General features: G+C 38.8%; 1 protein-coding gene across 6 annotated transcripts in view; it reads left to right on the forward strand.

The window, feature by feature from the left end:
* The window catches only part of DOCK4 (dedicator of cytokinesis 4), a 235,085-nt gene extending 214,155 nt beyond the window's left edge, over positions 1 to 20,930 (forward strand). For 2 of the 6 annotated variants that reach the window (XM_054178709.1, XM_054178711.1), the window contains 12 exons: positions 1,637 to 1,813; positions 5,116 to 5,199; positions 7,024 to 7,143; positions 7,495 to 7,616; positions 7,891 to 8,011; positions 8,904 to 8,985; positions 9,200 to 9,309; positions 10,438 to 10,605; positions 13,241 to 13,313; positions 15,546 to 15,659; positions 16,525 to 16,586; positions 20,281 to 20,930. In XM_054178709.1, the coding sequence (XP_054034684.1) occupies positions 1,637 to 1,813; positions 5,116 to 5,199; positions 7,024 to 7,143; positions 7,495 to 7,616; positions 7,891 to 8,011; positions 8,904 to 8,985; positions 9,200 to 9,309; positions 10,438 to 10,605; positions 13,241 to 13,313; positions 15,546 to 15,659; positions 16,525 to 16,586; positions 20,281 to 20,709 (1,662 nt within the window). In that variant the 3' untranslated portion in view covers positions 20,710 to 20,930. The remainder of the gene's footprint in view (positions 1 to 1,636; positions 1,814 to 5,115; positions 5,200 to 7,023; positions 7,144 to 7,494; positions 7,617 to 7,890; positions 8,012 to 8,903; positions 8,986 to 9,199; positions 9,310 to 10,437; positions 10,606 to 13,240; positions 13,314 to 15,545; positions 15,660 to 16,524; positions 16,587 to 20,280) is intronic. The other 4 variants (XM_054178713.1, XM_054178714.1, XM_054178710.1 and 1 more) reach the window with 3 other exon arrangements.
* The last annotated feature ends 6,188 nt before the right edge of the window (positions 20,931 to 27,118 follow it).

Genomic DNA, 27,118 nt, shown 5'->3' on the forward strand with positions numbered 1-27,118 from the left:
CTATATATCATGGTTGGTCTGTTTTCTTAATCATATGATGAGCTACTTCAAGACTTTGTCTAGTGTTTTTGAGCAAGCTTTAAAACTGGCTACCCAAAATTATTTGCAAAATATTTTGGGTTGTCTGGTTTTGCTTATTTTGAGAAGTGTCACTCTTGTGATTCATTTAAACAGTTGATGAAAAACCAAGTTGAGAACAGTAATGGGAAGCCAAAAGCAACATTCAATAACAACAAATTACTTTCTTAAAACACAGCATGACACAACAATGAATACTTAGAACATCTGTACTAAAATGTGTCTTTCAGTATTCTTGAGAATTAAGCATTCTTCAAATTTCTCTACTTTGGTGAATGTCCTTTGGTTATATCTCTGTATCTCCCTGGAGCTCTGTTGAAGTTCCCAGTTCTCTGCATGTGTGGGGAAGCATTCCTACCTAGAGCCTGTGGGAATAGGGTCTAACATAGCAATCTGTTACTGACACATGGTTATTTCTTTTGCTTCATTGTTGTTAGATTTCATAGAAAATCTTTTAATGCATTTCAGCTTTCTTTGGAGGAGAGCTCCTTCTATAAAGATCAGTTAGTCAGTTGTGAAGTCCAGGACTATAGCATCTTTAACCATTTTCCTTCCTATCAAAGCCAGTCTTACTATAGTCCCCTCAAATAAAGGGATTCAATTGTAGAGCTGATTTTCTCTAAAACTCTACTGTTTTTCTTTTATAATAGCAACAGAATGTCTTTCATTCACCATGCTGATATTCTCCTCAGAAAACCAAAAATGGAACATAATAAAAATTTAAAAAATATGGTCACATGTGAGAAATTTTATTAGCTGACTCTAATGAGTTCTTAAGTTAATATGACCCCTAATGTGAAGTTCCTCAGTTTACTGGCATGCTAGGATTATAGTCACAATTTTCTACAGTTAACTGTCATATTTGTTTCGTAGGCATGTCCTAGATCATGACTCAGATTTGTGCTTGTATGTTTTGATAAACTATAGCATCTACAGGTCTGTATTCTTCCCATTGCTTAGCTTTTTGCTTTTCCTGCAGTTCATGCTGCCTGTGAGAAAAGGTTCCTCATGCTCTAGAGAAGACAAGCACATCCCACTCAAGGACTTCACTTGACTGCAACTTGGTTATTGTCTTAACTCAAAGCTTAATATTTAAGCTCGTTATCGATAATGTTCAGTTGTTGACTTCACTTTGGGTGAGGGAACTGACTTGTCCATACTGAAGCTTTGGTCTCTGCCCTTCAGCATGGTCAAGCTCTCCCTGACCTCAGTCTCATTTTTAGGTAAAATTGCCAAGGACAGTTTAGCCTTGAATTCAAAGAGTTGCATGACAGGTTGAAGTGTGTGAGTGTTTTGCACCAAGGGCTATCTCTCAAGATCAGATAATGAATCTGCAAGAGAAGGCAGGTTGTTTTGTCCTGATTACATGATAAAATTGTCTTTATTCTCAGAACATACACTCAGAGTTGTGTAGCCCAGGTGAAAAGAACATTTTCTGCTCCAGTACTCTAAAATGCAGTATAACATTGTTTACTTTCAAGAAGTCAAAAATTGCCTTTAATTTATTTCATCTTCAACTGAAGATTAAGTGTGCAATATTTCTCAACTCTTCTTGCAGGTGGAAATGAGTCCCCTTGAGAATGCTATTGAAGTCTTAGAAAATAAGAACCAGCAGCTGAGAACACTGATTAGTCAGTGTCAAACTCGACAGATGCAAAATATTAACCCTCTCACAATGTGTCTAAATGGGGTCATTGATGCAGCAGTTAATGGTGGAGTTGCTAGGTACCAAGAAGTAAGCAGTTTATTTTCTGTTTATTAAAAGTCTATCGTAAGACAGTGTCTTAGTAATTTATTTCTCTGTATAAATGCAGCTACTCTGTACAATTTGATGATAGAAAGTACTATATCAGTAATAGTTTTAATTCTCCCTATATTTCAGTTTGGGCTGATGTTAAATATGTATGGCTTTATTGAAACAATTATTTTGCTGAAGACAGTACCATAAACGTACTTCAGTGATGAATCAATTCACAATTAACATTGCATTCTTGCAGACCTGGTTCGTTTGGGGATATTTAATTAAATAGTTAATCATAACTATAGATATTTCTATGAGAAATTAATTGTCTTGAAGAGCCACATTTCTCTGGATCCTTCTTTCTCTTTTCTAAGTTTTCAAGGAAAGTTATTTTCTGGGAAAAAAATTAATAAGAAACCATGTGCATAATTAAAAAATGTCTAAAGCTTGATTTGTTCCCAAAGGTTGCCTCTCATCATTACAATTTCTGAACCAACTTAGGAGAAGCTTGACTGTTTAAGATGCTGTATTTAAAAAAACAATCCCTGAAATTTTAAAACTGCTGTGAAAAGGAAGGAAGAAAATTTTTTTCATTCCAGTTCAATCTTTGTCTTTCTCCTAGTAGACTTATGAAATAATGGAGTTTGCTGGTTGTTCCTTTTCCATTGAAACTGTCAAGTTGAATAACATTCTGTCCACTTGTTTCAAAGGCTGATCCAGTGCTGACTCAATAGTGTTGAACTTAATAAAACTAGAATCTATATTAAAGTAAAAGAAATGGAGTCTGCTTTAGTCTTAGAATCTGTCATCAAAACAGCAACGTTATGAATTTTGTGAGAGACAAGCAGAGGAATACCATGTTTGATGTTTCCCAGCTGCCTTTAAACAACAGCTAAACTGTTTAGCAAAGGCCCACAAAGGGAGTCCCTGGAGAAATACAGTCACATCAGAGCCATGTCTGGTTTGAATTAGCAGTGTCAGAGCTAGCTCAGTGTCTCTGTATTGCTTTCCATTATTCACAAGCTTATGGCTTGGTCCTTTCCTATTGTTGTTCTTAGCTTCAATTTTTGATCTTCTAGACAGTGTTCATGTTTAGATTCTCTTCTGTTCTCTCTGTCCCTTTCTTGCTATATACATCTAAAATAGGAGGTTTTGCCCCATTTTCTTGGCATGTCCCTTTGTCAGTCTTTATATGTCTTCCTGCTGTTTTGCTGCTTCCTGTCTTCCATCTTCCTCCTTTTCCTCTCCTCTGTAAATGCTTTTCTCTGCTTATCTGTTACACTTGGTTCTGCCTTCTGCCCTATACAAAGTTCAAAACTCAGTTTTGGAGCCTGTGGTCTTGAGGCAAGAGTGCTCATGTCTTTATTGACATCCTCCTTTTCAGGCAACCTTCAAGCTTTAAGATCCAGGAAACAGCATCCTGTGGCCAGCTACTGCCTCACTCCCTTCCTTCCCTTCCTTCCCTCCCTTCCTTCCCTTCCTTCCTCTCCTTCCCTCCCTTCCTCTCCTTCCCTCCCTTCCTTTCCTTCCCTCCCTTCCCTTCCTTTCTTTCCCTCCTTTCCTTTCCTCCCTTTTCTATCCCTTCCTTTCCTCCCCTACCTCCCTTCCCTTCACTCCCCTACCTCCCCTCCCTCCTCTTCCTCTCTTCCCTTCTCTCCCTTCCCATCCTTCCCCTCCCTCCCTCCCCATCCCTCCCTCCCTCCTTCCCTTCCCCTCCCTCCCTCCCTCCCTCCCTTACTAGCCCTCCCTCCCTCCCTTCTGTAAAATGGCTGTAGACTTTACTGATTGTTTGAAATTTTCCTATGCACTGTGGGGAAAAAAAAGAAGAGTGTGTTTTGTGCCCACTAACACCTCTCAAACCAATTTGTACTGTAACTTGCATTTCTTTTAACTTTATGTAGGCTAGAAGAGTTGAGGTGCTTTCTTGAGTAATTATTAGAAACCAACAGTTCCAAAAAATATTACTGGATTTAGTAAAAATCTGATTAATTTCTAAGTGATGATTTTGTTTGAAGTTAGATTATTACAGCTCTGACTCATATTACAGATCTGTGTAAATCTTAGCCCAGAAACTCTGGGACACTAGATACTGAGCTTGTAGCCAGGGAGGGGGGAATCATCTGGCAGAAGTTTGGGGTTGGGATTTTAGCAAGTACCAGAGGGCTCCTTTGAACAATTTAAACATGCATTTTTACAGTTCTACTTATCTGCACTGAAAGGATTGTCTGAAATAAAAGCTCTTCATTAAAGTACCAGCATTTTCTAGATAAGTCTCAGTGCCTCCTTGTTAAGGGTTGTCAAAACATGAAATTTTGGAATTTAATCAGAGGAACTGGTATATTTATCTCCAGCTCCAGAGCTCCCCATATTTAAAAATGATTCTGCATAGTAAAGATTTTAACAGCTAATACTGGATGGAGAACCTTGTAAGAAGTATATGAGGGAAATGCTAAGACAAGTGCAAAAGGAAAGCACAGCACAGAGCAGCCACTATTATCCTCTTAGTGCTATTGATAGAAAACAGTGTGTATATATAGGTATGCATACAGACATGTTTTGTGACAAATGTGTTTTTGAAAAGGTCTAGAATTTTCTAGATGAGCAGCTGCATACTTTCTTTACAAAATGTGATGTTGTAAACCCAGTATAATACCCTTGCAGAGTAGGATAGATTTCATGTTAAGAAAGATGTCGTGAACAAATGGGGAAGTGCTGTGTGTAGGCCATTGCTGGTGGGTAAAACGATTTTGGGATACTATAGCTAGTACAATTTAAGCATTTAAGATGGGGTGGAAGGTCATGTATGACACCTGCATGTTGGTGAGATATTTCTGAAGCATGGCTTTTTGACATCAGTGTGAGTTCTTTTAAAATGTTATTTATATTGAGTGAATAAGAATATCACATACATTTCCACACTGTTCTTAAGTTATCTTTGTATTTAAGAATCAATGAAGCTCCTAGTATGAAAAGAGAGGAACATATAACTATGTCACAATTAATGGGAAAGAGATATTTAGTTAAGGTGACCTGTTTGGTTTCAGCTCTGATTTGCAGGTCTCCAGGATCTGTCCTGGATACTGAACAACTGGCCAATTCCATTCAAGTGGCTACATTTTGTTTGGTAGTAGTCTGTACCAATATGCATGCAAATAATTAACTATTTAGCATTCATTGTCCTCTATTGCAGTAGAAAGGAGATTTTGTTGCAAAAATACCATCTAGAAACTTAAAAAAAAAAAAGAAAAAGGAAAATGTGATGTGTTTTTACTCACTTGTGATTTTTATTTGCTTAGGCATTTTTTGTCAAAGAATACATCTTGAACCATCCAGAGGATGGAGAGAAGATCACACGTTTGAGAGAGCTGATGCTTGAGCAGGTAAAGTGGGGAAAAGACTCATTAGGTCACCTGCTCAGCTGTTCTAGCTAAAAGTGTGTCAAAATAAAAGATAACATTTCAGAGGTTAATAATTGCCCAGTGGTCCTCAGTATTTTCTGAATTAGAATCCAAGCAGGCAGTAACATCCTATACAAGCAGGTTTATGGGTCATGTTAACATTTTCTTTCTTAGTTCTTTTCATCATCATCTTAACCACTTGAATATTGTTCTAAATTAAAGGTTGAATGAGAAGCAAGTTTTTATCTGTCATGCTCGTATGCAAATACTTGCACAACATCTTTTGCCACTAATAGAGAATAGATATTAACTCACTGAAACTTTTGATGGTTTCAGCAAATATTAGTATGACATATTTTACCAATGCTACAAAAAAACCCCACATTCACTATAAGGTTTACCATAAAACAACAACAAAACAAACAAACAATCAACCCTGAAAACTCTTAGTACAATAGAAGATATCTAAAACTAATTGGCAAAGTAACTATGTGATTATACAGGCATAATTGTATGATTTTTTTATTATTACCATTATTCATTTATTTATAAGAGAATGACCTACCAGCCTCAAATATGAAGTGTAAATGCTGAGATGCTTTTAAAAAGTGTAAGTGCTGGGAAAAAATTTTTTTAACTGGCATTTGCCTATCTATGTTCTATGTGGCACATTGAAATTTCATGCTTTGTTGCCAGCTTGGTATAAAGAAGTCAGAGTATTGGAATTTGGTAAGATGGAAAGTCTATATATATTTTACATTTTTTTCATCATGGTGATATCTTTTGGTCAGATCAGCTGAAGAATATTTCCTCAGACAGTATAAGTCAGAACAGGTTCACTGAACTCACTTTAGTTTCATCTAGGTCATATATATAGTAATTTACATTGCAGTTTTGTTTTTTCAAGCTATAATTATCTCACTAACCTTTACAATTTAAAACTGGAGTTAATAACTTCCTGTTACAAAAGAATGAATTCCAGGTGATAGCAGTTAAGCTCTGTCTGGCACCCACAGATGATTTGACAAGAGAACACGAAGCACTCAGAAGGGCTGGGATGGCTGTGTGCACTAATGGGTGTGCTGCAGTCCTGACCTTGGGTCAGTGATGATGCTCAGCTGTGTGCCCGTTTGCAGGCTGCCTGTAAACATCAGCTAGCAGCTCTTATCCAAAGATATTACAGCATAGTGTAGCTATTTTGTTTTTAGTTTTTCTGAATTCTCATGTAACCGATTCAGAATTTTAAATGCCTGTGACCAAATCTGAGCAAGATCAGAGTTTTAGCAGTGTTATTCTGAAGCCTCTTGTGCCTTTCATCAAAAATCTACATAAAGCCACCACTTACTGAGGTCTTTCGGGATTTGGAATAAGATATAGAAACTTGGACTTCATGGAAATATATTACAGGGTCTCAGGTGGATATGGCCATTGCTGTTGTTTCATTCTCTTTTTAACTATTCTTGGAGAAAAAGTATTTTATTAGAGCTTAGAACCGTTCCTTTGAAAAGTAGCCATTTAGCCCAATTTTTCATTACATTATCCATAGTGGTGTTTATATTCGAGTTGAATGTGCATATGCCAAACCTTTGGAAAGCTGAACAGTAAAATCTGAAGAGGTATAAATCTTCTTGTGTATTACTGGTTTTGATTTGGTTACAAGTCTGTCAGGGGTTGAGATACATGCTTTTAATAAAATGTGCATTTTGTTAGATTTATTTTTTTTTAATAGTATCTTAATTGATGATAAAAGAAAACAGAACCAAAAAAAAAATATTTTTCTCCTCTTTCCTCCTGTATCTTCTGCAGGCCCAGATTCTAGAATTTGGCTTGGCAGTTCATGAAAAGGTGGTGCCGCAGGACATGAGGCCGTTGCACAAAAAACTGGTGGATCAGTTCTTTGTGATGAAGTCAAGCTTGGGCATACAGGTACATCAGCAGGTGCTTGGATAAACCAGGAAGCTTTTAGTTGAAGCCAGGGTGAATTTTCTTAAGCAACAAATAGCGACATCTTTTGGTCGTTTGTCCACATTACAGCTTGTTGCATTCTTGCGGTACTGCAAATTGAAGGCTGTTAGACCTTCTATACAGTGCAGAGAAAAATAGGCACATGGCACTAAAGGGAAAGTATGATCAGTGGAAGGTTTAAAATATTTTTCATACTAATGATGAAGCTTATCCAAAATACAGATACATCCATTCAAATTGCAATCTGTACCTTACCAAGTGCTTAATGATATTATGTTCATTTTAATTAATCTTCTTTTAATAACTCAATAGGAATTTCCTGCCTGTGTACAAGCTAGCCCTATTCATTTCCCAAATGGAAGTCCTCGTGTATGCCGAAACTCCATACCTGTTTCTATGAGCCCTGATGGTGCCAGGGTAATACCACGACGCAGGTAAGTTAAAATACTAGAAATTGATAGATTTTGTTATTCACAGAAGATAACCCTTCAAATATGTTTACTGCATGCCTGCTTCCGTGTGTGGTCCACCTGAAGTATCTTTAGTCATGAATAGCTGATAATATGTATTTGGTCTCTCCTCCCCTCTCTCTCAAGTAATGAATCTAAATTAAACTGTAGAGATTAATAAACATGTGCTGGTTTTACATGAAAATGTGTGGTTGGCAACTAGAGTTCACCAGTTTGCATTTGATTATTCTTATAACAGTCCCTTGAGTTATCCAGCTGTCAATCGGTATTCATCCTCATCACTGTCGTCCCAAGCTTCTGCTGAAGTCAGCAATATCACTGGGCAATCCGAAAGCTCCGATGAAGTTTTTAACATGCAGGTACAAATTACTGTCATTCTTCCATCTGAAGGGGAGCCTTTCTTACAAGGCTGTTTATTCAATTAAGGCTTCTATTATTTCATTCAGAAATCTCAAAAGTTATTGCTGATACTTCTTTTTAAAAACCAAATCTTTAAACAGGCTGTTAACTTCCTTGCCTTAGAACACATTTTTTTATAGAATTGTTTTTCTTTAACTTAGAGCATGAATTTACTGCAAAAGTAATAAGCAGAAGTGCTCTATGATAGGAGGTCATCGGTCCTGTTCAACGTTTATAAAATATGAGGGCTGTGTGTCAAGAAGGAAGGGACAGCCTCTTCTCACTTGTGCCCTGTGATAGGACAAGGGGTCATGGATGTAAAGTACAGCACAGGAAGTTCCATCTCAACATGAGGAAGAATTTCTTTACTGTAAAAGGGTCATGGAGCACTGAAACAGGCTTCACAGAGAGGTTGTGGAGTCTCCTTCTCCAGAGACTTTCAAGACCCATCTGGATGTGTTACTGTGTGACCTGCACAAGATTATATGGTCCTGCTCCGGCAGGACTTTCGGACTCAATGATCTCCAGAGATCCCTTCCAACCCCTCGCATTCTGCGATACTGTGACCTTACATAGACTTTACTGTCTGGTTGTCATAGTTGTGATGTAATTATTTTAATTAATTACATTTCTATCTGTTCGATATAAATAGATAGAATATATATATATAGTATAACTACATCTTTGTGTAGTTACATTAATTCTCTTTATAGTGATTCACTATTTCAAAACACTGAGAAACCAGTCTAATAAATTGCAAGTTCTTCTAGTGAAAAAAATGTTAGCATTTTTTTGTGGTTTTCCAAACCTGTAAGTCTGATGTAGTGACAGCAACATGTCTTCTATATGCAGCCTAGTCCGTCTACCTCAAGCCTGAGTTCCACTCATTCTGCTTCACCTAATGTGACCAGTTCTGCTCCATCCAGTGCCAGAGGTCAGTGCTTGTCTCCTGTGGTAAACCATATTTAATGATTTTGGATGTATTACACAGCTGCACTTCTGCATATCACTGGTCAGGTATCAATTTTGGCCAATTTTTTTAAGAGTATGAATTACTTGGGACAAATATTTTCTTTGTCATAAGCATAGAACTGAAATGTCTGGGTTTCACTGTGTGAATTTAATCACTTGACACATTTATATTTCAGCCTCTCCTCTGTTATCTGACAAACATAAGCATTCCCGAGAAAACTCTTGCCTTTCCCCTAGAGAGAGGCCCTGCAGTGCCATCTACCCTACACCTTTGGAAACCTCACAGGTAGGAAGCTTCCTGAACACTAGTATGATGGTGATGATAAAGGCGCTTGTTGAACTTCGAGCAGATTTGGTGTCTGCTCACTGCTGTTAATTTTCAAGAGGTTTTTGTTTCTTTTTACAAGAAAATACTCTAAAACATTTTACATTAAAGAGATGTCCATAGAATACACAGTATTTGATCAGATTTCCACTTGCTTTGCCTAGATTTAGGTCTAGTTTTTTATATTTACTCACTGAAGTGAGAGAGAGATGCAAAGACACAAATTACAGCCTGCTTGTGTTAAAAAACAGCATTTGTTAATCTAAGGAAGGGGAAAGAAGGAAAAACTGTTATCACAGCAGTTGTTCATGTTGACCTCACCTTTATTTCTTCTGAAATACCCGATCTTAGCTTCTGTGAGATAATAACCCACTCCATGTGCAAACTATTTCTCAATGTAGTTTCAGAAAAGAAGGGTAGACATTTTGTTACTCCAAAGAAAAAAATGAGTTGTGTTCTTGCCTTAAAATCACTGTTGTGTGGGTCTGTATGGGATTTGTATCTTTTGGGATACTTTGAACTTGGTGAGCTGGCCAACTTTGAATCCTTAATTAATCTTTTCTTCTTAATGGACCTGCTTTTCTGAAGTGCTTTCATTTAACACAGTTGCTGTTTTAATCTGTGCCATCACACAGCATGCCTCTTTTTGGAGCTGAGAAAGACAAGAACCCAGTGCAGTGTGAAAAGCCCTCCTCTCAAAACTCATTTCTACCAGTAATGACGGCTCTTCAAAAAAACGACTTGGTAGTCCAGGATCCTGCACTATAGAAACTATTTGCTGATTTCTGATTACTTGTATTCTTGTCCCTTGCTTCTTCCATTATTGAATTGGCTTCCACTGTTGAATTGACTGATACAATTTTTATCTCTTCTCTGGTTAAGTCCTCATGCTGTTTACCTGAGGGCTTGGAAAGGCTTAGCCAGATTTTGGGCTGTTCTCGGGAACTTCTTACTGATATATTTACTAGGCGCTTTCTCAGTGGTAGCGCAGCCAGACCAACACACAGGAAAGATCAGGAGATGGTCTTTATTTTAAAGCGGTTTTGCAGTTTGCCGCAAAGAAAAAAATTATCCCATTTTTGCTCCCAGACTGCAAACTCTTGCTTTGCCAAGTGGAACGCGGCTTCTATCCCCCACTCTACCCGAGATTCGATAAGGGAGGCTGAGGAGCTCGTATGCCCAGTCTCCACTCTCTCTGAGACTCGCCCAGCAGGAAAATCTCCCAATCTCTCTCTACCCTCAGTGTCCCAAGAGAGGGTAAGTAGATAATTGTCTTGCTCATATAGTGAAGTATGTTTCAAAGATAAGAAAATCTGTCTGTTTCTTTCTGCCCTTGTAACCATAAATGAGGATATATCTTTCTGGGGAAAGGTGCAGTTTCTTTCTCTGGTGAGCAATAAAAATGGACTGTGAAGAAAAAAAGAAACAAAATCTGATTCTCTGCTTTCTAATTAAGAAAGGGAAGATAAATCCTCAGGACACTTGTAAGGAAATATCTTAGGGATACCTGCAACTCTCATTAGAATTTAGATTCTCAAACTCTTCCTTGTCCTTTCTGGTTTTATTCTAACACAAGTTAACTTCAGCAATCCTGGGTGGAACTTCACACTAAAGTAATGAGTAAGGCACCACCTATTTATGAATGTCTTTGTTACAGCTTAATGAATACAATTTTCATAATAGTCTTTTCAAATAGGAAAGATGAGATACAGAGGCAAACGCTTGCACTTCAAGTCTAAATCAAGTCCTTTCAGGCCATAGCTACCTCATTTAATGAAGTTTGATGGTCTTCATAAAAGAGGACCACAGCAGCACTGCATCCACTTCTCTCACTGAAACTGATGGTCAAGGTTGTCTGTGTACAGCTGTTGCAGTCAACATCCATTTGTGCTTCCTTTTTCATCTCTGGCTGAGTGATTGTCCAGTGTCTCTCTAGCTATTCCAACACTGAAGAGGAATGCCTGCTGTCATTGGCGGGTCAACAAGCCTCCTTAGTTTTTGCATTATTGTTCTTCTGAATGGAGCTCTTTGGGTTTCACACTCTTTCAAGTTTTTTATTTTGCATCTCATTAAGCATCCTGTCAGTGTTCTTGTTCTTGGTTTTATATTTAGTTGTTTCAGTATGTCCTTGTTTCTCTATATTTCATTCAGTTTTTGTCTCTTTACCTCTTCCAATTTTTATTATTGTTTTAGACTTTACTCTTTATCTTCATGAAAGAAAACAGACTTCAACACTTGTTCACCAGATCTTAGTGCATTGCAGACCCACTAAGCAGTAAACATTCAATTCAGACCAGGCAGGAACATATGATCACATTTGCTGAGTACACATATTGTTAGACCACCTCAGTTTAATAGTAACTCCAGGGAAAGAGATATGACTCTAGTGCAACACAGATAGATAAAACAAAGCATTCTCTCTATTAAATGTTTTAAGCCAAATTGAATTGGCCAGGTATTGTTCTTCACTTTGTGACATCAAGCTACATGTGAGATCAGTGATGATTGCTTTGCAGCTGTGTTTGCCATCTTGTGGAACCGCAGCAAAGTGCTTTGCTCTCTCAACATGGTGCTCTGTGAACACTAGAAGGAGATACAAGAATAGCATTTGATTTGGGTTTCACTGTTTGTCTGATACTACTTCAAAATAATAATAAAGTTTATCTGTTCTCATTTGCTTTGGAAAATACAGCTGAATTGCACGTAGGATTAACCACATGCTGTTTACATCTGCAATCAGGATGAACTAGTGACTTGCAGGTTGTTTGAATATAAGAAATAACTGTTTCATAAATACACTGTGATTTTTTTTTTTACTTTTATTTTTCAAATGGGCCAGCTCTGTGTCCACAAAATAAGTAAGAGCAGTTGGAAGAGTCAGGGTTGGAAATAAAACACAAAGCTCTTCCAAGATAACAACCGTAACTTGGACATTGTTAAACATTACACTTTGTTCAGATCCTGATTCTGCGATGAAATTACTCCAAACCTATCCCTGAACTTGTTTATTACTCTATCAAGATATTGCTTGGGGAATGAGCCTTGGTTTGGTTTTAGGCAGCTGGAAACTGTCAAAACTCAGTAGGTAATAATCCTCCCTCTCTGGTGTGTACAGTTTTCAGAAAACTAGTCCACTTCTTCTTTTAGGCACAGAATTTTGTTAAGCTGTTTATGTTCTTCAGCAATGTGTATCACTCAGCCTCCAAAATTGACCTGTGTGGTGGGGAAAGAATCACAGAATGGTAGGCATTGGAAGGGACCTCTGGAGATCATCTAGCCTAATCTCCCTGCTAATGCATGTATGCCTAGATCAGGTTGCACAGGAACGCATCCAAGAGGGTTTGGAAAGTCTCCAGAGGAGACTCCACAATCTCTCTGGGTAGCCTGTTCCAGTGCTCTGTCACCCTCAGAGTAAAGAAGTTTCTCCTTAAGTTCAAGTGAAACCTCCTGCCTTCTAGTTTGTACCCATTGGCCCTTCTCCTATCACTGGCCACCACTGAAAAGAGCCCAGACCCAGTTTCATGACCTCCACCCTTTAGATATTTATGTGTATTTAAGATCCCCTCTCAGTCTTCTCTTTTCCAGGCTAAAGAGGCCCCAGGTCTCTCAGCCTCTCCTTGTAAGAGAGATGCTTCTGTCCCCAAATATTTGTGGCTCTCTGGACTCTTTCCAGTAGTTCCCTGTCCTTCTTGAACTGGGGAGCCCAGAACTGGATGCAATACTCCAGCTGCAACCTCACCAGGGCAGAGTAGAGGGGGTGGAGAACCTCTCTTGACCTGCTGGCCACTCTTCTTAATGCATCCCAGATAATAACAAAAAGATATTTGTTTTCATAAAGGCTACTGAAATACAACAGCAGCTATGCATAAACCTTGCTGTTCCAAATTTACAGAGAATGCTGTTCAATCATATTGGAGACAGTGCTTTGCCACGAAGTGATTCCAATCTGCCTGGTCCTGACAAAGGTGAGTGGAAATGCTTCATCATACCAGTCTTGGAAGCAACGAAAATATAATTGATTTTGCCATGTTACTGTAGAATGCTAATTCTTAAGTTTCAAAACATTGTAACTAACAAGATTACATTAACACTCTTAAGTTTCAAAACACTTTACCAGAAAGGGGGGACATGATGTCTGTTTGAACTGAGTGTTGCACTTTAAAGGGCCCAAAAGTGTGCAGGCAGCAGAGAGCTGTTCCCTCTGCTTCTTAAGAGAGACAGGGTGAGGAACCCTCAACAAGAACTTTAGGAGGCTGAGGCAGAGAGAAGCTAAATAGATGGAGTCTTGAAGATTGGTACCTGCAAGTCCTCTTCACCAAATACAAGTCACTGTGCTTCTGGTTACATTTTGGAAGAGAAAAGGTCAGTTTGTGGTTTGTGGGGCTTTTTTCGCTTTAGATTACATAAGAAAACTATGAATTACCACAGACAAAACATAGCCTTTCTGAATTTTGTACACTGGGAAAGTTTGATACTGTTGGTATGGTTATTGTCTTGCAGTTTCATTATGTGCTCCACATCTGTAATAAGCTTCATCACTTCATTATGTGCTGCCTTTTGTGGTACCCTGAATAAAAGATACAGTAGAACAGGTGTGTTGAAAATGAATATTTTAAGCATATGCTGTAACCAGAACTGACAGAAATTGGATTTTCATCAATATGAGCTGATTTTTAGAAGTGTTTTTGTGTCTACGTTTTCATGAATGTTCAAGTGTGGAATTCTTCAGAGGACTGAAAAACATATCAAATACCATGGAAATGGCAAAAATTCACCACTGCCCTATGCAGCCAAGTACATTACATAGTTGTTAAAATAAAATATTCTCTCCTAGATACTTGAGCAGTCCAAAGAATTGACTCCTTGGGTGACTTAAAAGAAGGAAAAAAATCTAAAAAAGGCTTTTCATGAATTTCTGACATTTGATGTGCCTAAGCCTGGTGCCAAGGAATTTTTAGGATGAGGGCAAAAGATACTGCTAGGTGACAGTCTACAATAGAAAGCAAACAATGTATTGGATATTTTGGCACTAAAAAAGCAAAATGGTCATGTAGAAAATAATTGTTCTGTGCACTGTTTTCGGGGTTAGCCAATGTGCAGTTACACTGTACCAATTTCGTTACAGATATGAAAGAAATATTATCTGTACTGTACTGCAGTCCTTCCAGGAGCCCTAGGTATTGTTGTAATAGCCGTAATTGATACCATCAGTTAGCACAAGGAGACTTGAAGCAGTCTTCCACTTTTCCACAAGATACATGAGAAATTGTGGGTTTAAGTTAGCTTTTGTGCTGTCCATGTTAAATATACTGTCTTCTTGTAAGTCTGACATCTTTCCAATATTAGTGGCTCCTTGATAACATGATATAATCCAGGTGTTAACGAAGTTGTTCCTGGCACTGTGGGATCATTCAATTAATGTCACTGAATTTCTTAAATGTAACACAAATAAATACAACAGCTAATTTTATACATTTCAAGGAGATAATCAATTCACATGATCAAGCAGAGATCCTTGACCTTGGATACAAATAATACATATAAATTTTCTCAGTCCACAAGTAATTGCCTTTTTCTATTTCTTTGTGTGTTTTTTTTTTCACTCCAGACACTTTTATTTCTTCCATTTTTTTACTCCCTTCATTCTGTGCTCTTCTTTCCACCTTCTTTCAATTCTGAATTTGTAGCCTACACAAGCAGCAAGACTGTTAGCACAGAAAGCATTCTGAGGGAGACTGATTGGAATTTGGCAGGTTCTCTTCTCTAGTCTCTTCTGTACATAAAATGAGTTAGTGGAAAACAGTTTAAGAATAGTCTGTTCCTCTCTGCCTAGAAACCTCTAAATGGGAGTCTGGTGCAAAGATAAACTGATTATATTAACAGGCTTCAAGCTTATCTCCCTTTGTAGCTGGATTTGCAGTGCACCTGAGTGCTATCTCAGCTGCTACTGCTGTTGGTGTTCCCAACAGCTATACAATCGCTAACTGACCTGAAGGCAAGATGCATACATTGGCAACCAGAAGAGTGACAGCCATTATACAGGAGCTTTTCAAATGCTGATGTAATCATGAGAGCTTTTCAGGCATGCTTGTTAAGTCGTTTAGCGTTTTCACTCTGTATTTTTACCCTCATGAGCAAAGGCAAATCAGAGAGCTAGAAGCGTTGATGCCTATGCCAGCTTTTTTATTCTCTTCCAGCTGTAAATGCCACTCCGAGCAGCTGGAGCCTGGACAGTGGGAAGGAAGCCAGAAACACATCAGAAAGTGGAAAGCTTATATCTCCTCCTGTACCACCAAGACCTGCACAGACTGGTGAGTTAATGGACATTTCAGGCTAAGTTCCCGTAAAAAAAAAATAAAAAAAAAAATAAAAATTAAAAATTACTTTAAGGCTTGGATTCTTTCCACTCTGATCAATGTTTTAACTTCTTGAGCAGGTTTATTTATTACTCACATGGAAGGCTGTAGAATAGCCTCTGCAGGTATTTTCATCTCATTAATGTTCTCTGTAGCATTCTGTTTTCAGTATTCTGCCTGTTCACTTAATGACTAAGTAGTTTCAGGCAGATCATGCTGGTACGGGGGAGGACAATCAAATTTAGTCTTTTGATCTTATGATAATTGGAAGTTAGCAATCAGAAAAGATCATTAACCACAAAGAATCTTACTGGCCAGAAAATGCATAGCAATCATGGAAATACATGAGTTCTGTTACTATAATCAATTTCCCTTTCAAAAGACTAATTTCCATTTAAAGGAAAGGTTGCCTAAGTGATACTATAAATATACTTGTTCTCAAGGGACTGTGTATTGTATTTTTCCTTGTTTCCCATACAAATACATAATATATTTCTTAAAAGAAGAAGGGAAAGAGGGGAAGTTATTGTACTATTATTTTTTTAAAATTCTGTTATCATTTTGTATTACATAAACCAATTTACAGTGAAAAAAATGAAATCACAGAACATGGATGCAAAAATGTCTTATATTCCCTTGGTTGTACTGCAAGATAATCCTGAGGATAAAGTAAAATAACATCTTTAAAAGTATTTGCAGCCACTGGGCAAGGACCTAGAGATGATGTTTGTGTATTGAATAGCCTCCTATCCACTTAAAAAAAATTTCTTGCTGAAAACTGTAATGCCAAGAGTTCACTGGAATCTTTTTGACTTTACAGCATCACCAGCAAGACACATAGCCTCCGTTTCCCCTTCTCCTACTGGCAGATCACCAATGAAGGTACCGTCTTACTGTAGCAAATTGCTTTTGTGGGACAGGTCATGTGTGTTGTGGAGTAAATAGTACAGATTTAATACACATTTTTTGGGATTATGTTATATTTTCCTTTACTTAGCATATATTTATTAAAAAATTCGCAAGAGTAAGTGGTCATAACAATTACAGCCACAGCCTAATTAATTGTTATTAATTAGGCAAGAAACCTAATCTTCAGAATTTTTAGCCTCTCAGTATTAGGCTTCTCATAGGTAACGAAGCTCACCTGAGTCAGTGGACGGAAAGAAATCAATGCATAAAAGTAAGAGGTGGAAGGAATGTAAGAAGTGCCTGAAAGTCAACTTAGTCCACAATTTTGCCTCCTATACTTGCAAATGGGGAGATGCCAGCTAGGGAAAACCAGCTGCACAGCCCATTCCTCTTAGTCTTCCAGCACCCAGAGCTATTGGATTAGAGAGTGTGTTAGAGTGGAATCCCATTTATTATCCCATTTCCTCTGCAAAATAATCCAGGGAGGTTGTGTGAGAGAGTTGGAAATAGTTTGAAGCCTGCTACTAAGAAACACATTAAACGGGAGCTTTGAAAAAATGAGGATCCAGGCCGAACTGAATAGGTTTCATTTCTACTTCAAAATAAGTGAATGTGTTTGTACCCACTTGTTGCACAACAGCCTATTTGTTGGAAACCTTGACCAGGAAATATGTGTCTTTCACAGCACTGGAGGACACAGACACACAACTTGCATATTCCAGTCCAGCAGACTGCACATTAGTTTCAGGGATGTACTTTAGCAGCTCCTTGAAGAAGAGATAATACTGCAGTTAGAAATAGGAGTGTTAGCAGGCTGGAAAGAGAGCAAACAGAAAAGAGCTTCAGGCACTTGGGTTTGAGGGCAGAGGGAGGCAACCCTGTCAAAGCGATCCCGCAGCTACCTAATGTCTAACTAATGCTGCAGAGGTACACATCTCCTGAGAAGGAATGCAGTATCTCAAAATCACAAGTCTGCAGTCATTCTTCTATGTGTAATCCCATCAGCCTGTGTCCAGTTCTGGGCCCCTCAGTTTAGGAAGGATGTTGACTTGCTGGAACGAGTCCAGAGAAGAGCAACAAAGTTGGTGAGGGGTTTGGAACACAAGCCCTACGAGGAGAGGCTGAGGGAGCTGGGGTTGCTTAGCCTGGAGAAGAGGAGACTCAGGGGTGACCTTATTACTCTCTACAACTACCTGAAGGGAGGTTGTAGACAGACGGATGTTGGTCTCTTCTCCCAGGCAGCCAGTACCAGGACAAGAGGACAAAGTCTCAGGCTGCGCCAGGGGAGGTTCAGGCTAGATGTTAGGAAAAAGTTCTATACAGAGAGAGTGATTGCCCATTGGAATGGGCTGCCTGGGGAGGTGGTGGAGTCGCCATCACTGGAGGTTTTCAGGAGAAGACTTGATGGGGTGTTTGGTGCCATGGGTTAGTCGTTTAGGTGGTGTTGGATTGGTTGATGGGTTGGACGCGATGATCTTGAAGGTCTCTTCCAACCTGGTTTATTCTATGTATGTGTATTCTATGTATGTTTCCAAATGTGGCTGTACAGTGGTCTGGGTTCAACACAGAGAAATTGTGTTGGCCATTAGTGTGTCCTGTAGTTCTATTATCAGAGTGTACCTTCTGCTGAAGTGAACACCAGTCCCAGGTTTTGCACTAACTGACTCTTCAGAGCATTAGTATCTTGTACAAAGGATGAGCAACTCTTCCTTTTTTCCTGAATGATTCTTAGGGATGTTTGAAGCTTGTCCTAACATTTTCTTCTGAAGGCCTGGATAGAATTTAAGCATTTTACAGCCAAAGCCTGGATTGCTGCTGGGGAGAGGAATGTTGGTCCAGGGTCCTTTCGAGAGCTGCTGGATATTTCTTTGAGCATCCATGAATCTCCCAACTGTTTTGGTGTCTAAACCATTGCTCACTAGTAGTACAGTCTGCAGTGTTGTGTGGAATCAAAGCACTTACCTTTGCTCAGCTCCTAAATTGAAGCAGGCTTGGTTAATTCTTATTTGTTCTTGTTCTGAACAGCATAATCAGAGGTCCTAAATCTTATGTATAGTCACTTAATCTAAGTAAATATTCTTGGAACTTGAGCTAATTACAACACTTATTTGAAAACCTTGACCCTGGACGTTTGTAGGAGTGCAGCTGCAGCCTCCTGAGAGGCATGGAATCCAAAATGTAGGTAAACAGGCTCCTCATAATGTCTGAAATGTGTTCAACACATATTGAGCTTTAAATAAAACTTGCTGTGTTTTCCCCTAGCCGTATACAGGGCTCATTTTTTAGCCTTTGTTCCAAAACTGGTATATGCTGTCAGGGAAGGCCATCTTAATACAAAAGCCACTGATGTAAATGAAGGGGTTTTTTTGGTTGGTTCGTTGGTTGCTTTTTCTTTTCCATTGTTTTCAGTGTGCTGTGGATCCCATCCTAGATGGATCGCTAAACTTATCTCAACAGCATAATAAAGTCAGTGCAGCCAGCTCTCTACACTCCTGCTGCTCTTGTTTTCCTCCCCTCTCCAGCCTTTGTTGGCTCACTCTGTCACCTCAAGCTGAGTGCAAATCAGTATGAAAGGAATTGGGGTTCAGAAATTTCTTTGACACATTTTCTCCATCCCCTTTTCAGCCTGTACTTGAGGCCACTAAGTCTAGGTTATCTCAGATGGCTACAGACAAAATTAGATATGTTACAAAAACTTTTAAACTCGCTAAGTATGGTTTAACATTTTGAAATTGCTTCACTAGGGTAGGCCTGATCAATGTTTTTAGGTAGAGCTTTACTATTCCTGTCTGTTATTCTTCATCAGCATTGTTGTTGCTGCTCAGGTTCTCAGATTCCTGTCCCTCACCCTTCCTCACAGACCTGCAAGGCTAGTGCACCCATTTGCAGCCCTGTCCCTGAGGCCCACAGTGGTCTTCTGTGTTTTGTGTAAGTGGCACAATGAATCCTAAGAACACCTTGGAGATGCAGGAGAGGAAGGGTAGAGCAACTGCTGTTCAAAATGCATTTTCCAGCAATGCCTCACTTCCTGCCTTCCTGCTGCTGTCTCTAAATGGCAACCAGAGCTGCCAGCTGAAGAGGGCTGGTGCCAGCACCCAGCAATAGCTGTTTGCTGCACTTCAGCTCCACAGCATTAGTGCTATGACACACTCAGAAATGATGCCACAATGTAAATGCACTTTTCACTGCATGACACTGCACTAAAACTCTGAAGAAAAGCTTCGGAAAATTAATTTGAAGCATGAGAGACTGAAGCAGCATCAGTGGCCAGAGTGTGAATCCTGTGCTTTGGCGTTAGGGGGCAGGACACCACCAGGTTATGCCCTGCACAAGCCTATGCACTTCATTTTAAGTCAGGGAAATCGAGAGTTCATTTTAAAGACTTACAGATTTTCCCAGGATATTATGATAGTAATATAGCATATAACTACAGCTTTAATCCACTTACATGAATTACTGGCATGAGCACTATTTCAGGTGTACCTAGACTCTGTTGAAATGAGCTTTTTATTGGTTTCTTCCTGGATCTTAATTAAACAGGGATGCAACCATTTGTGGTGATGAAGCCTCAGAATCCACATACTGTATCCCAGTATGTTTTCAGTCTGAGTACAGGAACACTCTCCCTCATTTACTCCAGGTAAATTGCTCTGCTCTTTCTTTCGAGCAGGGGTCTGTGCAATCATTCACACCATCTCCAGTGGAGTATCATTCCTCGGGGCTCTTATCCAACTCTCCAGTGCTGTCAGGGAGTTACAGCAGCGGCATCTCTTCGCTCAGCCGATGTAGCACATCAGAGACGTCAGGCTGTGAAAGCCAAGGCAGCGAACCAACAGTGACTGTCCCAAACTACAGCGTTTCTGAGGAGCCTGTGAGAAAAGAAAGCAAAACCCCACCGCCTTACAGCGTGTACGAGCGGACTTTGAAACGCCCTGTTCCTCTACCTCACAGCCTCTCCATCCCACCCGCCACGGACCCACCAGCGCTGCCACCCAAGCCGCAGCTTGTCCGGCCAAACAATCTGGAAAACAGCAGCAGGAGGACTGAGCAGGTTCCCCGGCCCAGGCCTCTGCCCCGCAAAGTCTCTCAGCTGTGAGAAGCCACTTTTGTATTTAATTGCTACCAGTTCCTTACCGTCTAAGAAATAATATTTTTAAAAAATGGTAAAAGACAACTAGCTTAGGCACTTAAATATTTCACCCACCTTTTCTCTTCAGTAAATCTGAGATGCTTTTTAATGTTATGTTGCACATTTGAAACACAATTACTAATTTAGGTTGCCGGGTATTACAGGAAATATGAATGAGAGAGGTTTGTGGGGGGGGTTTTAATTTTACAGTGATGAATACTGATAAATGCTTTTTTTTTCATACTTTATTTTTCTTTTAAAAATTAAATCAAAAACCCTACAACTCTCATCACTTAGCCAAATGCTTCTTACAAAATGCAGAATATACTGACTGGGTCTTTACTACTAGAGATAAATGCACGCTTTCTGACAAAAGTAGTCTGTAGACTAGGATGTTTCTGCAAGTAGGCTGAAAGTCGTTTCTCTTACCTGATGAACAGGTTGGTCATTTCGTGTGTCTGTGAAAAAACAGAGATGTAATGCAAGTTATACTGCAGAGAGCTGTTGGAAGAATGTGGTTTGGAATTTTTGAAACACATGCTTGGTTTAAGTTATTTTTAAGATGGGAAAATACCTGCATTTCATTCAGCATACAGCACCATTCTGGTGAACCTTGATTTTGTGCCATTGATGTATTACTATACCTGACACATCCTTTTCTTTTTGAGGTGCAATTTACTTTTATTCTTCCAGTTAATTTGGGGGGAGGGGGGCTGTTGTTTTGTTTTGCTGGGGTTTAGGTGGGTTTTTTTTAAGCCAGCAGCTTGCTGCTGGAGGCTCACTGCTGGTTTTGAAAAGTACACCCGAAAATACAGTCTGTGTTTGAAATAGGTACAAATGAATTGTTAATTTAACTTGTCTACAAGAATCATTACTGACTAGTACCAAGGCAACACACTAAATGAACAAAGATTTAATATGTTACTAGCTATCAATCAATGAATTGCAAAGTTCATTAATAATTCTGTAAAAAGAAAACTAGAAAAACTTTTGAACAACCTTTGGATGTATATGTAACAGTGGAGTCAGGTTTGGGATTTGCTTTTTAGTTTGGGTTCATCACCATCATCTTTACTGTAGGAAAATGGTATTTGCCTTAGGTTGTATTTTAGTGACTGGCATCTGAAGTATTTTGGAAAGCTAATGCCAAGCCGTAGGAATGTGGAGGGGGGGAAAAAAAGCACCTTCTGTATGTACTTTTTGTATCCTCTTTCTTTTACTGACTGTTTTAACATGTGCTTGGGGAACAAATGTATGAACTGCAATTTAAATGATGCTGTTAAAAATATTCTCCCTCTTTTGTTGGGAACTCATGTTGATTTTAGCTGTGTTTGATTTGTTGATAGCTTAACTGGAAGAAAGTGACCACTTTTTATATTCTCTCAATTAAATCTTCAGCAGCTACAAGCTGTTGATGGTAGTTATAGAGGTTTTCTATAATAAATGTTCAAGTATTTTTGTACATAATTGGTAAATTTTAATAAGGAGTGTACCATTATGTGAAAAAGAAGCAAACGGTTGTGTATGCAGTAAGATTGTTATAATTATGCCAAATACTTTATGTATGGAAAAAAAAAAAAGAATATTTGTAAATATGTGCTTTTAACAATAATTCTGCATATTGACTTTACAATTTTGAATGTCAGAAAAAAATTAATATATGTTTAAATATTTATGTTTTAGTGAAAGTATTCATAACTTGAAAGGAACATACGAATTTTAGCTTTGTATCTTGCTGATTTCAAAGTCTGAAATTCCTTGAACTAGCTCTCGCTTTCTACTATAACATTTCTGTGTCTGTAACCACATCATAAAAGATGTAGAAGGCTACATATTTATGCTGATATAAAGAAGCAATGCCTGAGATTTAAGTAAGGTGTCACAAGTAAGATAACAAAGCTGCTTTGATTTTATTTTGTTTTTCCACCCCTCTGTAGTTAGACTTTGTTGACTAGTGCTTCAGCACAGTGTGAATCAGTGTTATTTGCTCCTGAAGCCTTTGGTTTTTGTTGTTTTGGTTTGGTTTGGTTTTTTTTCTTTCTGGCACTGAGTGGAGTTGATGACTTTATCATTTGTCTGCATTACTGAAGTCAGCTTTGCAGCACAACACAAAGTCCCTGTTTATCTAGACACGCATATTGGTTGCTGCGTAATGTTAATATGGAATAAAAGGACTTGATTAATCTTTACAGTACTTCTTGTTTTCTACAGAGATTATAATTCAGTTTGTCATGGAAGTTCTGACTCCTTGTCTTGGTAAATCAAGTTTTGTTTCTGTCAAAAATTTCCTGATGGATCTAGTTTTGTTTTTTCCTGTTTGGATCCATAATTGCTTTGTGAGACAATGTGGAGAGTATTGACCTGCTCTTCTGAACAAGTGAAGAATGTAAAATTTACTAAGGGAGTTCACTGTAAATTAACCTGCATGAGTGCTCTGTTTTTATAACCATGACATCAAGAATACTCTGAACGATAGCAGATGGTGTAAAATTGACAGAGTACTCTAAAATTGAGCTGACACATTTTCTGCTTAGCCAGTTTTGACAAATTGATTCTGTAGATCAGCCTTTCAACCTGATTTCCCATTAAAAAAATGTACTATGAAATTTTATTATGTATGTTGCAACACCCAGTGCTTGAAAAACTAATGTAAATAAAGGTCTTGTTTGAATTTTATGTATTACTCATAAATATGGTTTTATCACTCTCTGGACAGCAGTAAGTAATTCAGAAGCTTGTAATAGGAGGACCTATGAGAACATGTTGCTGTTACTGCTCAACATCTTGAATGTTGGCCAGCATATGCATAACAGGTGAGACAATCTTGTATTCAAATACTGTATTTGAAAGGCTGGTACCTCTGGGATGCCACAGAAGCAACTTCAAATTCGTCTATCTGGCTCTGAAGCGATGAAATTCAAACTGGTCCTCATGATGGGTTAATACCTCTGTAGTGTGTGTGAACTCAAGTATCATGATGTCTCAAGTTGGATCATAGCCAGTAGCCTGTGTCCTGAAAGAAGCACAAAGGTGAAGTTAACCTTTGATAAAGGTTTCAAGATAGTGCAGCTATGGCCCTGTTCACATGGAACAGAATGCAGCTCCATGTAAAACTTCTCTATGGAAGTGGCACCTTGCCCTCCTGCCTGACCATTCTTGTTCATAGATTGTCCAACAGCATTTGCAAAAGGTACAGTAACAGCAAAAAAATTGGCAATAGTCAGGACTCAATGACTAAAGTACAAATGATGAAAAGCATCTTGTTTTAACTGTGATCATTGAGGCATGTAGCAGCATTTTATTGGTAACCCTGGTGCTGACCAACATAGCTCTTTGCTCCAGAGCTCTGTTGGTAGCTGCATTTTCCCACAATGATCCACATTGATCCTTGACATATGTTCACTAGAGCAAAGCCCCATCTGCTGGGACAGTATGAAAGAATGTTCATCGATGAAGCCCTTGAGATTTTGACCTTGAATCAAATTCTGTAGGGGAAAGTCCTTTCCATATTAATTTAATTTGTCTTTATCTTCTCTTTATCATTTTCATTCAGATTTTGACATATGTTTCATTTAGGAAATTAGGATGATTGGTTACTTTGGATCACATTAATAAAAATATCTTGTGATTAAAAGGCTAAAATATGCAAGTCTTAGGAATATGAAAGGATGCTGTGGTGTATATCCTGCTCTGGGTGAATCTGTTCTGGCAGATTAGATTATTTCCAGTGGTCCTTTGAAACCCCTATCATTCTGTGAAAGGTTTACAGCTGCATACCCTATGCATTCACTAAGCACCAGGATAAAGTAACTTTCCCTGGATGGTAAAATAAGGTTGCTGAAGAAAGAATTTTTTTTTAATTATTTTTTTCTTCTTGGATTTAATTGCTTAGTAAGGAAATTGATGTGCTTGTCATGACAGGTTGACGATTTTGCAGACTTCAGTGGAGATGGAGCCTATGACATAAGCCATGACATGAGCCTCCCAGGCACAGCTAGGCAAACTTACCCAGGTTAGAACTTGTGCTGAAGATACAGTTTATAGTACCTCTCTAATTGACTAATGCTGGCTTTGTACTTATTTCAGGAAGACTGTGTTAGAAGAAGGGAAGAGAAGGTGCCCAAAAAAGGGCAGAGAGGCAAACCCCATGATGGCTAGATAGTTAATCCAAGTACCTTTTCACCAAAACAGGAAAAATAATAGTGTGCAAACCTGAAACTGAAGCATCAAATACTTTTTTTTTTTTTTTTAAGCCAGCATAGCATGATTTTATGCCAACTTAACTGCTGGTTGAGCTGAAGCAGGGCAGAAGGGAAGATGTAGGTCATCATTAAATACAGGTTATTTTATTTTACAAAGGCTTTGGGATTGGTTTTTAGCCCTTTGCTATGGCTTATCAGAGGACAGGTAAGACTGACTGCTCTCAGTTGCAAGGGCAAAGAGTTTCTAAATCAAACTTTTGCAAAATATTTAAATATTTCCCTGGCTTTGCTAAACAGTCTTTTGCAATGTAGTGTATTTTGCAATGAATATCTCAGTAGCTTAGGCAGTAAATCCATGACCAGATTTCATAGGATATAATTGCTCTGATAGCTTATATGCAGCTGAAATTTCGGTTATATATTTAAGTGTTTTACATCATTGATTTGCCTGTTGGTAGTAGACCCAGTAATGCATTTCAGATTGTTCAGCTTCCTGAGAAATTACTTTGCAGAAGAATTCTCTGCATTACCTTCTTGCTTATTTATGACAGAGTGCTATTGCTGCTGTCTTTCCTTGACCTCACTGTATTTCCTTGAACTGTTTCTCTTGATTTTTCAAAAGAAAAACTGTTGGTAAGGAGCTGCTTCAGCCTTTCCCATGGGGAATACTTCAGAAGAGCAGCCCGAAGGGGATGCCCCCAGGCACACATCTGCTCCCAGGGGGAGGTTCACAAGGACCTACCAGAACAAAAGCACCTGTGGAGCACCTGTAAGGAATTTGGGTTCACAGACATAGGGACAGCTTGAGGACAGGGATTAAACGAATTTACTAAAACAAGGTGAGCTGTAAGAAATATCCTGCAGGAACTAAGCTTTGCTGAAGGGTGAAACTCAGTACCGGCACACCCTGTAAATGGAAATGTTTTGCCTTGTTTACTGATCTTTTCAACAAAAAATGTCAGGTAAATATTTTTCTTTCTTTCTTTCTTTTTTTGAAGGGGGTTACTGAGCATGGGATAAGGGGAAACAAACTACTTCCTTGTATAGGGAACAGAGGAATGCTGAATCCACACTTTAAGATGACTTGAGAGACCACTGCTTTGGGTCCTTGGGCCAGCCGTTATTCAAGGGATGTATCTTATGCAGTGATTTGCCCCTGTACTCTGCATACTCTCTGGTAGAGCCAAAGCAGATTGCTCTGCAGAGCCAGCTGCCTGCACTCTTTGAACTCCTCTGTCAGTCCATTTTTACCATCTGTTGCAGGCTGTCTGGAGCAGTCTGCCACAGCCTAACCACTGTGCTCGATTTTGAGACATTCAGTTGACCTTTGCAAATATGGTGCTGCAGTAAATCCAAGGATGTGCTAAAATACCCAGCAGAATGAATGCTAAGGTTTGTACAAACAGTTTTAGAAATTGCCACCCAGAGGAGGTGAGTAAAAGCAGCTGGTATATAATGAATTTAGTCCTACCTGAAGAAAGTAAGTCTAACGCTTGCCACTTTGCAATGAAAAAAAAACAACACATCACTAACTCAGCTCTTCTCTTTTTTTTCTTCCTTTTTTTCCCCTCCCAGCTAGTGCATTAGGAGATGAAGCAAGAAGTATTACTGTGCTGTGCTCTTTTTAGGCCATTAAGTGTAGCAAAGGAAGATTGTGCACACTGGACAGAGGCTTTTTATGTTGCCAAGGAGAGCTTTCCTGTGTCTGTAGTGCCCCCTCCAAGTTGAGTCTCAGAACTGAAGCACATCCTGTCAATACCCCTAAAGCTATAATTCAGTGGAGTTTTTATAGCTGTAAAATCTGAGCTGCATGATGATAAGCAAGCAAAATCAAAGCAAGTCATAACCTGCTACTTTGAACATTCAGACAGGGTCTGTAGGGGAGCAAGGAGGCAGAAGAGAGAAAGATGTTTTTCAGGTCATAAAAATCTATTTTGATTTCTGGAATATTTGTTACTTTTAAAGACGTGCTGGCTTTTTGCCACATCCTTTACTGGTTTTTCCCCCTCTGTGTGATAATGCTTGGAAGTACTTTTCTCTCATACAGGTTTGAATAATGTTATTCTTGTACCTGGAGAGGATGGGCTTACAGTGTTTTGGTTTTTTCTCAGTCCTGTGCAGAGAAAGGGTAGAACAGAAGAAAGAAGACAGAAGAGATTGTGGTCAGTACTATG

This window comes from Dryobates pubescens, chromosome Z, assembly GCF_014839835.1.
Source record: "Dryobates pubescens isolate bDryPub1 chromosome Z, bDryPub1.pri, whole genome shotgun sequence".
NCBI lineage: Eukaryota > Metazoa > Chordata > Aves > Piciformes > Picidae > Dryobates > Dryobates pubescens.